The sequence below is a fragment of the Rhineura floridana genome, chromosome 1 (genome assembly GCF_030035675.1).
Source record: "Rhineura floridana isolate rRhiFlo1 chromosome 1, rRhiFlo1.hap2, whole genome shotgun sequence".
Taxonomy (NCBI): domain Eukaryota; kingdom Metazoa; phylum Chordata; class Lepidosauria; order Squamata; family Rhineuridae; genus Rhineura; species Rhineura floridana.
In genome coordinates, this window is record NC_084480.1 from 80,573,872 (window position 1) to 80,584,974 (window position 11,103).

Consider the following 11,103-nt stretch of genomic DNA (forward strand, 5'->3'; position numbering starts at 1 on the left):
TGCCTCTGCCCCTTTTCTTACCCGCTCCACGGGAGTGACTGTGAAACTGCTCGGGGCTGGAAACTGGTGGCAGTATGGGGCTGTGATCTCCTGTTATTTCGCATTGAGATGTTGTTAGTGCCCGCACCAACGTAGTAAGTAGGTTGTTAGTCTCTGAGATATAGGCTTTAATCAACTTGAATTCATCAAGCAGGATAAAGTACCATTGTTGACCAGGGTCAGGTGGAGGGGAATTTCCCTGCTCCTTTTCGCTCTCTGGAGAGGTCATTGATTGCCCTTTATAAGGACAGTAGGAGTCAATGGTTATGATTTCTGACGGAGGTTTATCATTAGATACATTCAAGGAAAAGTTTAGACCCACATCCTGCAACTCCTCTGCAAGGCTTTTAGCAGCTGAAAAGGTCACAAAGGATTTAGCAGCTAAGAGATGTCCTAAGGTCCATTTATCATCCCGCTGTGAAGTCAGATGTTGAGTTAATATTGTCTGTGATGGTGAAGATGATAGGTCACGTGAGGGGGAAAAGTAGCTCGTGATTTTAGTTTGAGCATTACTTAACATTCCAGTATCTTTCAGCGTTAATCCCAGCTCCTGATAGTTCCTTCTGGTCATAACCATTTGGTCTCCGCACTCCATACACTGAGTAGTTTAATAAAAACAAGCTCTGTTCTCCGGTTCCGCCAATTTAGTTTGAAGATAGTGCAGGAATGTTTGCTATAGTTATTTGTCAGGCACGAATGTTAACAGGAAGATTAATGGTAGTGCCTCCTGCGTATCAGCGTCCTTATACAAACAGGTCAGCAGTCGGAGATTAGGGTTGTAAATTATTATACAGGATTACACCCGCAACTCTTCCTATTCCTTACTCCTCAATCCTTATAAAAGTTCAATTCTCCACACAACTCCCTTAATAAAGGTTTTAAAGTTCACTTTAGGAAAGACAGGGAGAGGTGCATGCGTCTTACCGCAAGCAGACCTCACCGGAAGTCAACCAAATAAAACACATGCAAAGCCTGCTTTTATTTATTGAACTTCTTTTTAACGTCCCTTGGTTAGGGGGTCCTATGAAAGTTGGATTTTCTATTGTTTTAATAGGCCAAAATTTGCTTTGGATACTCAGCCACCAAGTCAAATTTTTACACTAGATTTGTCTGTGTCTTCTAAGTCAGAGCAGGTGTAGCTTCCTCTTCCTATTTTTCATGCCCCTAGTGTCTTTTCTTTATTCCTCTCCTGCCAATTTCAGCAGAGTTCTTTGTCTTTTCCATACTTTTCTACTGTAAAAAATCTCAACTACGAATATAATGGAATAGTGTGACATTTCTACTTCAATTTGTGCTATATATATATATATAGCTATAGATATACATACAAGTACTCCAAGAACGTTAGCTAGCAATTTTTGTATGATCCGTTAAGTACAATATTACCTAATCAATTTGCTGGCATTATTACACTGAAATTATTACAAGTATGTAAAGCATATTACCTAATATTGGCTGGCATTGCTATGCACTATTTTTAAGGGCTGTTTTGCACAATATTATTTCATTCAAATAAAATAGTAAATTCACTAATAGGCAAAAAACCTTGCAGTTTAAGAACATACCTATAGCCCACAGATATTTCTATCAAACTTTAAAAAGCAGGGAAATAGGGCAGCTTTAGTGAATGCACCAGGGGAGCAGGAGACCTGACCTCCTCTCTGAGATACTGGACTGCCCTACAAATATGTCAAAATGCAAACACCATTTGGGTTGGTCTTTCACAGTCCAATCCACTTCCTGTGTAGCTTGGAAGAATTTGGTAACATGTGCCTCTGAACATATGGTGAGTGGTGGCAACACTTGCCATCTCCAAAGATAGATAATTATATTTGTGTATGTTTGTTGGTGTTCTTCTTACTTTGCTTCTTTCCTGTGTTACTATTGTTTCTACAGAGAATCTAATCTAGAAAATTTTATTTCCCTCATTATTCATCCTAGAAATCTGTGCCAAATTTATTTTATTAATTTCAAAGCCTTTTATTGGTCAATATCATATGATGGTGAAGACAGCCTTTTGTGTTTCAAATTGGAGGTTATGTTCTATTTCTATTTTAGGTGCATTAACAGTTCAGTCTGAAACTGCAGTTTGATGTAAAATCAGACTGATTACAATACGTTGCTACTTCAGCAATGACTCTTAGCTGTGGGGAAAAAGAGGATGCATGTTTTCAGCCTGCTAGGTTTAAACCACTTCATTTAAGGCAAGGTCGGCACGGTCAATTAAAAACATAGAGCACACCTAGAATTTTGCTAGAATATATTTCACCTCCCACTGTTTTATCTTGTGTAAATTGAGACGCTCCTGAGGTCCACTGGAGACTATTCTGCATAAGTCAGTCCCATTATTCCACAATTATATTTGGAGTTTTTTTAGTGCAAAGTTTGCTCTACTTCACATATTCACAGAAATAGAAACAAAAGAAAATGATTTCCTATAGGAAACTTCACTAAAATTGCAAAGGAAATCAGACATATTTAAAGTGACCATCTGAACTGTATCAACTGTCTTAATAATGTTGCTGCCTCCCTGCTAAAACAAGATCAGCACAGCACGTCTTCTTTCTATTATTTGGGCTGATTGCAGGTGTTGCCACCACTCACCATATGCTCAGAGGCACATGTTACCAAATTCTTCCAAGCTACACAGAAAGTGGATTGGACTGTGAAAGACCAACCCAAATGGTGTTTGCATTCTAACAAATTTGTAGGGCAGTCCAATATCTCAGAGAGGAGGTCAGGTCTCCTGCTCCCCTGGTGCATTCACTATAGCTGCCCAATTTCCCTGCTTTTTAAAGTTTGATAGAAATATCTGTGGGCTATAAGTACGTTCTTAAACTGCAAGGTTTTTTGTCCAGGAGGTAAGAAATGGGATCCTGTCCAAGTTTGCTGAGAATGGATTGATCATTTGCATGCTTATTGAGTTCAGTGGGATTTACTCCCCTGCAATCATGCTTAGGATAGGTGAAACTGACCACAGGGGATGAGGAGAGGAAACACACAGGGGAGGACTGGGATGGGAGCAGGCAGGACGGGAAGGGGAGAAGGGCAGGTTTGACCATTTGCATGTTTATTGAATTCAGTGTGATTTACTCCCGTGCAATCAAGCTTAGTATAGGTAAAACTGACTAGGGGGGAGGGAGGGAGGGCTGGAGTGGGCGGGGGAGGAGGAAGAAGGAAGAGGGAAGGGGAGGAGGAAGAAGGAAGAGGGGAGGGGAGTAGGAAGAAGCGAGGGGAAATAGGAAAAAAAGGTCTGATCATTTGCATGCTTATTGAGTTCAATGGGATTTACTCCCATGCAATCATGGTTAGGATAGGAAAAACTGACCACGGGGGAGGGGGAAGGACCGTATTGGAGGGGGCAAAGGAAGGGGGAGGGGAGGGCTGGTTTGATCATTTGCAGGCTTATACAGTTCAATGGTATTTACTTCCCTGAAATCATGCTTAAGATAGGTAAAACTGACCATGGGGAGGAGGAAGGGGAGGGGGAGGCGGGGGAAGGGGAAGGAGGGGATTGAAAGGTGATGGGGATAGGGAGGGAGGGGCAAAGGAAGGGGGAGGGAAGAGGCAAGAGGGAGGGAACACGAGGGAGAAGGAAGGGTGGGTTTGATTGTTTGCATACTTTTTGAGTTCAGTGGGATTTATTTCTGTGCAATCGTGTTTGAAAATGGAAATGGACTGCCTTCAAGTCAATCCTGAGTTATGTTGACCCTATGAATAGGGTTTTCGTGGTAAACGGTATTCAGAGGTGGTTTTATCCTTGCCTTCCTCTGAGGCTAAGAGGCAGTGACTGGCCCAAGGTCGCCCAGTGAGCTTTATGGCTGTGTGGGGATTCGAACCCTGGTCTCCCAGGTCATAATCCAACACTGACCTGGGGGAGGGGGAGGATATTGGCTGGGTGTGTACTGGGCAGAAGGGAAGCCCCTTTCCTTTATTTATTTATTTATTATTTGATTTATATCCCGCCCTTCCTCCCAGCAGCAGCCCAGGGCGGCACACAGAAACGATAAAAACACTAAAACATCATAAAAAGACCTTAAAATACATTAAAACAAAAGAACGTTAAAAACATCTTTAAAAAAGCTTTAAAAACATCTTTTTTAAAAAAAAGGGTTAACAACATTCTTAAAGAAAACATTAAAAGCAATTCTAACACAGGCGCAGACTGTGATAGGTCTCAACTTAAAAGGCTTGTTAAAAGAGGAAGTCTTCAAAAGGCACCAAAAAAAAAGCAGAGAGCAAAAGGAAAACATTTTGAACAGTATCATTGCTTTTCAGCCTTTCCCCCACCTTTTTATTCTACAGCAGGCACATGTAGCCTCCCACCCAAATTTAAACCAAAGCTGTCCCTGGCCACATCCACACCAGGCCTTTATTTCACTTTGGACAGTCATGGCTTCTCTCAAAGAATCCTGGGAAGTGTAGTTAGTGAAGGGTGCTGAGAGTTGCTAGGAGATGCCTTGTTCACCTCACAGACCTCAATCAGAGCGGCTGACTGTAAAACCACTCTGGCCACTGAAGCTCTGTCAGTGGAATAGCAGTCTCCTCTCAGCACCCTTCACAAACTACACTTCCCAGGATTCTCTGACGGAAGCCATGAGTGTCTCAAGTGAAATCAAAGTCTGGTGTGCGTGTGGCCCCGATTAGCCAAGCCCAGCAGCTGTGAGGCTTTTAGGACATTGATAGTTGGTTCTTACTGAGCATGCCCAACGTTATCATAGGGTTCCAACCAAAATTTATTAAATTAATTAAAAATCAACCAGGCATTTTTTTAACTTTTAAACTGCAGAAGATGAAGGTCAGGGTATGGGCAAGGTCAGTATTAGGATTACAGGTACTCTGTGAACATGGCTGATTTTTAATGAATTTTAACAGATTATGAGAACTCTCTGAGAAAAAAGTCCAAAAGGGCTCTGAGGTTTTTTTCTCTCTTTTCAGACTTTGAACTCTCGATTCTCTCTGACTGTTTTGTGTATCGCCATGAAAATTGACAGGGTTGTTAAGCAAGCGTTTCTGAGTTCAGGACTATACGTTTTGTAAGGTTTTGTTTTGAAAAATGAGTTTATGGGAAGCATCAGAATGGCATGGGGGGTATTTTCAATTTAACATTGCAGAATGTGAAAAATCCACGCTGGCTATAGTATACAGCCACTCTTGTGGCTGTATAATAATAAAAATACATATCTCATATATTAGTATCCTCACAGCCTCATCCTATGCATATTTACACAGGAGGTCCACTGAGTTCAATGGAATTTACTACCCGATAGATAAGCACTGGACTGCATTTTTAAGAGTGCAATCCTAGACATGTTCATTCAGAAAAAAGGCCTACTGAGTTCAATGAGACTTGCTTCCAGTATGACTTGGGGAGGTGACTACCAGTCACTCTAAGTGTTGAAAAGCAATGGATTAAAAAAAAAGATACGGAGTTAAATGGTTTATTAAGGATTAACTACAAATTGCAATTATCAAATAGCAAGATATTTTTTGTTTTTAAAAATAAACTTATTTCACAGTTTGTAAATGATGTGTTCAAAGAGTTGTTTTCAAAAATTAACAAACAAGCGACTTAATAAAAAAACAGGCATTTATAAGGCAGTGATTCCCAAACAATAAGGGCATTGAAGCCTTATAGTTTTGTCATTACAATCTCAGTAGAAGATAATTAAAACAATATATTTTATAAACTGGGATGGAGACTGAATTCTCCCCTATTTAGAATTTATTGACATTAACCCCCCTCCTGTTAAGGTGCCAGTGATATTTTAACATTTTAGTCAGTGTATCCTGAACTGTGATGTAAAAACAATGTGTTGGATCCATGACAAAGTGAGCAATCACTAGCGTCCCATAGAAAAGCAAAATGAACTTAGTCTGGATCCAGTCCAGCAGGTGCCTCTTTTACAAACTCTTGTTTTAAAACTGTAGATTTCCCCATCAGACTCAGTAACCTGATGCTGGTGTAAAACGTCAGGGGCAGTAACTGTGTTTACCTTGCTAGGCAATTTTCTTCAGCAGCACACCTCAGGTTGTACATGGATGTCCTCTGGACGTATGTGGATGCCTGGATGTAGTAGGGATCGGGCACTAAGTCTGGAAGACCTGCATTGCATCATACCACAACACACACAAACAACAGAGATCAAGCTTAGGACATTCGTTTTGCCTGCAAAGAGTCACAATGACTAAAGCTTTCTATAACACTGTTCTTCAAATTTGGGTAGCCAATGTTGTTGGACTACAACTCCCATCATCCTTGGCCATTGTCTAAGCTGGCTGGGGTTGATGGTAGTTGTAGTCCAACAACGTCTGGCGACCCAAGGTTGAAGAACAGTGCTCTATAGCAATCCACAAATCTCACACCCCTGGCCAGTTAACAAGGCTAAGAACCATTTTTCTCAAGATCAAACGAGAATGAAAAGATAGTATGTAGATACTGTGAAACATCCTACTCTTTTAACCATTTTTCTCATAAATCTTCAAGGCAGTTCTCCTCATAAGGACACCAGCTGAGGACTACATTTTAAGTTTGCCAGATCAGAATACCAGAAATGTATCCCATACTGTAGAGCTGCACTCTTTTGTTCTATGTACTTGCTGAAACAAAAGATGTTAGGCATCCATTTGGCAGGCTATGTTTTGAATTAACCACATTAAAAGATGAGCCCTAAAATGAAGGACATCTGCCAGCCTTACTTTGGTGCTCAAGTACACAGCTCTTGTGTTAAGTTTCCTTTGTTCTAGAAGTGGGGAAATGGGAAATGTTATAACCACAATGCTCCTTTCTTCCAAAGGGTGGAGCGCAGGTTTTAATTTCAGCCATGGTTCAGCTCCACCATCTGTTCTCTATGCATAGGAGAACAGGTGAAAAAATAATAGTCTCTGATCATGCGTAGAGAGCTTTTTGTTTGCTATTGAGTAATCACAAGTGACCAAAGGGGTTTGTGGGCTGGAGTTAAAATAGGAACCTCACCACCTCCAGCATAATCTTTTTTAAGGATATTAACTATCATTGAGATAACAGAGAACTCCTTCCCTCCCCAGCTATATATACTGAATTGTCACTGCTGTAGAAGATAAGTGATTCTTATGCGAGTTTTTTTTTAGAAAGAAATAACCCTTCTTCAAGATAACAATGGAAAGAGTAACTTTCCAATGAGTATCTCATATTCCCATGCAATAAGTTCAGACTTCAAACTGACTACAGTGCAGCCATGGTGGAGGCCAAGTGGGAGAGTTGGGGCCAGATGGTGATCAGTGGCTGTGGACCTGGCGAACTCGCCAACTAGCCCATGTTAAAACGTGCTGTGTATCGAGGAGAGCGGGATTTGCCACTGCCTGGGCTGGAGCTGTCTTTTGGAGAGAGGAGTTGTTGCACACGGGGATTAATTTATTTCAGTTGCACAAATCTGCAACTCCCCACCACGCTTCTTCCAAGCGGCGGCAAACCTTAGGCAGGTACAGCCGCGTGATGGCGGCGGCTGAAGCGCGTGCTCTTACCGTACTGAAAATAGCTAGTGCCGTAACCGGGCCGGTAGGGGCTGTTCTGTCGAGGCCGCTCATAAGTGTCATAATAGTTATAATAAGGGTTGTCGTCTGTGTACTTATAAGGGTTGTAGGGGTCGTCTCCCACCATGCTGTCTTCGCGACGCGGCGGTGGAAGATTGCTCGGAGAAGGTGGGCCGCTCCCGTTGCCCGGCCTGGAGGAAGCGCTCTCGAGGAGGCTCCCCCGGGGCGCTCCGGGCGATCTGCCGGCGGCTTCAGTGCTCCGTCCCCTCTCCCCGCCGCCATTATTGCTGGGTGGCTGCTGGTAGCCGGCTTGGAACCAGTGTCGCGCCTCCGCCGGCCTTCTGGCGGTGACGGTGCCTCCGTCCGCAGCAGCCCCTTGAGGTCTGCGCGGGGTGGTGCTGTTGCCCCTGAGGAGCAAAACGTGGCCTCTCTGCGCGGGCTCCTCGCTATGCCGACGCCGAGGGGGTTGGTACTGGGAGCCCACGCTGAGGAGGCTGTACACCTGCCCGTTGTTCTCCCATTGAATCCTTTGCCTCCACACAGCGGGAGGGAGGGGCGGCGGCGGGTTCCTCGGCGGCAGCCCGCCCGCCGGCATCCACAGCAGGCAGCTCCAGTAGACGCACGCCTGCAGCTGAGCAAGACCCAAGAGGACCGGCAGCCGGGAGAGGAGGCGCATCGCGGCGGGAGCACAAGCCAGGGAGATCCCGCTCAGAGCGCCGGTGGGCTGGGAGGGCTGCCGGACAAAAAGCCAGCCAGCAGGAGCGCCTCCTCTTGCAGCTGCCCCGCTGTCTTTTTCCTCACGCAGGTCACAGGCTTTTCTTTGCACGCAAACGCAAAGGCAGAAGGTGGCTTCTCCCTCCTTCTCTCGTTCGTCCCAAGATTGTCTTCTGCACAGAATTGGGTTTGGAGAGGAGGCGCCGGAATGAGGAATCCGTCTCTCCCTCCTGCTTTTGCTGGTGTCTGGAATGAAGCGGCAGGAGAGAGAGCGGGAGGGAGGGAGAGGAGGATGGGCGGGGGAGCAGAGGAGGGAGTTTTTAAACTTTCTGGCACATTTTCAAAGTTACACAAGCGAGCCCATGCTGGCAGGCGGCTCCTCGGCCATTTGTTCACGTAATGCCATTGGAAACGTGCGAGTCTGACAGTTCCCCGTCCTCCCTCCCCTCCGAAAACTCCCGGCATCTCTACCCCCGTCCGTCCCCTCCCCTTCCTTGGCCCTGATTACCCCGACTGACACACCAGGCAAGACGGCGCATCGAGGACGCGCGCGGTGCGGTGGGGGTCTCTCTGCAATCTGTAAGCACCTCGCCGTCGAGGGTTAACGACAGGCAGGCATCTCACTTCCCTCAGACGAGGCAGGCTGCCAGGTGGCGGGGCGCTGCCAAAATACGCACACGGAGAAGGAGGGGGGAGACTTATTAGATCATCAGCACAACTAGAGAGGCAAGAAAGCACAGTAAGAGAGAGACGTGGAAGATGTCTATTATGGTGAAAATATTACCCAGAAAACATGTTTCACTTGAGCTCTGGCGGGGAAACTTGGTGGCGGTAGGGTGGAAGGGGGGAGGAAAACACGTTCGCCTGTAATGCCCTTTTCATTATGGCCCAAATCCTCCGCAAATAAACTCATGCATACCACGTTTTGTTTTTTCGCTCTGTGAGTCACACGAGAACTTCGTGACTGATGTGTCTCCTGGAGCAGAGGTTCACTGAAAAGTGAGTTTTCCCGTGGGGCAGGCTGTCCCTCATGCTGAGAATACCGGGGGGGAGGTAGGGAGTGGAAGGGTAAGAGATGGAAATCCTTTTCCTCTTTTCCAAACAAAATGTTACTAGCCCAGCGTCCAATTATAATGAATCGAGATAACCAGACTCACCCCCAAGAGAACTGTTTAAAAATCCATAAAGTGCAGACACCAGGTGTTTTTGAAGTATCTGCCACAGGTTAACGGATATTTGCTAATGAAATTGTTGAAAAGCACTTTACCTCAATACTGAATAGATTAATTGTATTTAAGTCTTATCAGGTTTGTTGATTTCAATGCATGTCTTAGACAAGGTCAGACAAGTATTCTCCATCTAGCCTAAATATTATCTACTTTGACTGGCAGCAGCTCTCCAGAGTCTTTCTCTTGACCCACTATCTGAGACTTTAAACTGGAGATGGTGAGAATTGAACCAATTACCTTCTTTCGCATGCTCTGGTACTGACCTTTGGCCCTTCTCCATTTTATAGTACTTCAGTAAAATATGCCTAGTTTTGTGTTTTGGAACTCTCATAAGCAATTCCAACCTATCTGGAGGACACCAGGTTGGAGCAGGCTGTGTTAGATTATCAGGGCATTTAGTTTGATGAAAATTAGTTTTATTTCAGGTACTGGGATCTATTCTCGTGTATCTGGAGGCGAGTGACAGTTATCAACTGGGTTCTAGCTCCAGTGCTGTGGAATACTCTCCCAGAAGAAATTTGGAAAGCTCCATCTTTTGACCTACTTCAATGCTTGAAATGGTTATCCTGTTCAGTTTTTGACTTGATGTTTTAAATGATATAATTTTTATAATGTATTTATTGGATGCTGATCTTTGTATGTATTATTATATTTACTGCATTTTGATTTTCTAATTTCCGTAAACCATTTAGGGATTTTTGCCAAAAATGTTAAGTGGTATATACATTTTATAAATAAATAAAATAGGTAAATTATCATTTATAGTGATTTCTTTCTAGCCCCAATATCAAAGTATAGTTACAGAAGCCTATTACTTGTGCACAACATCATAATTTTCACTTTGGAATATCTTAAATAACCAGGACTGCTCACTTCGGCACTCAAAATCTCCAATGCAAATTGCAATCTCTTCTTGACACCCTAAGCTGACATTGAAATGGTGAAATCCAACCTTTTTACACCCTTTCGCCATCTTAATTGTAGCCCCCTTGATTCATTATCATTCATATGATTGTCATTCTGTGGAGGGGGAGAGTGGAGAATATACTTCCTGGTCCCACCATTGTATCTCTGTTGGCCCCTCCTCCCACATCAGTATAGGGGAGCCTTCTCTAGGCACATAGACTACCCAGTGATATGGAACCCTGCACAATCAGGATTCCACATTGTGGGGGAGCTTACATAGAGCAGGTTCTGCTCTATAGGCAGGCACCCCCAACATAGTGTGATGAGGCCTGCGAGTTGAGCTCCACTCTCCCCTTTCATGTGATTGCAATTTCATGGAGGATAACGTGTAAAGGTTGCATGTCAAGCTCATTAAACTGTGTTAGATGGTATCCAATCCACGTTAAGTGATCTTGAATAAACTTCCCAAGTTTTAACTGTTGTCAAGCATTCTTCAACAAGGAAAATGTTTCTTACCCTATATGAATTCTTATGGTATGTAACATATTTATTTATTTATTTGTCCAGAACTCAGATTATTTATGTAAAGCCCACCAAAAAAGCTCCTGGAGCATATTATAAATCAATAAAAATAGCTTCAGGAACTTTGGTTTAGGTTAGGGATGCAGTTTGTAGTTTGGTGCAGGTTTGGTTGTCATTTTGG

The 11,103-nt window shown here is 43.8% G+C and overlaps 1 protein-coding gene across 2 annotated transcripts in view; it reads right to left on the reverse strand.

The window, feature by feature from the left end:
* Window positions 1-8,640, reverse strand: part of LOX (lysyl oxidase) — a 30,936-nt gene extending 22,296 nt beyond the window's left edge. The window contains exons 1-2 of one of the 2 annotated variants that reach the window (XM_061624782.1): window positions 7,543-8,617; window positions 6,036-6,144 (exon numbers count right to left, since the gene is read on the reverse strand). In XM_061624782.1, the coding sequence (XP_061480766.1) occupies window positions 6,036-6,144; window positions 7,543-8,227 (794 nt within the window). In that variant the 5' untranslated portion in view covers window positions 8,228-8,617. Of the gene's footprint in view, window positions 1-6,035; window positions 6,145-7,542 lie in introns of both variants that reach the window. The other variant, XM_061624792.1, reaches the window with a different exon arrangement.
* Between the last annotated feature and the right edge of the window lie 2,463 nt (window positions 8,641-11,103).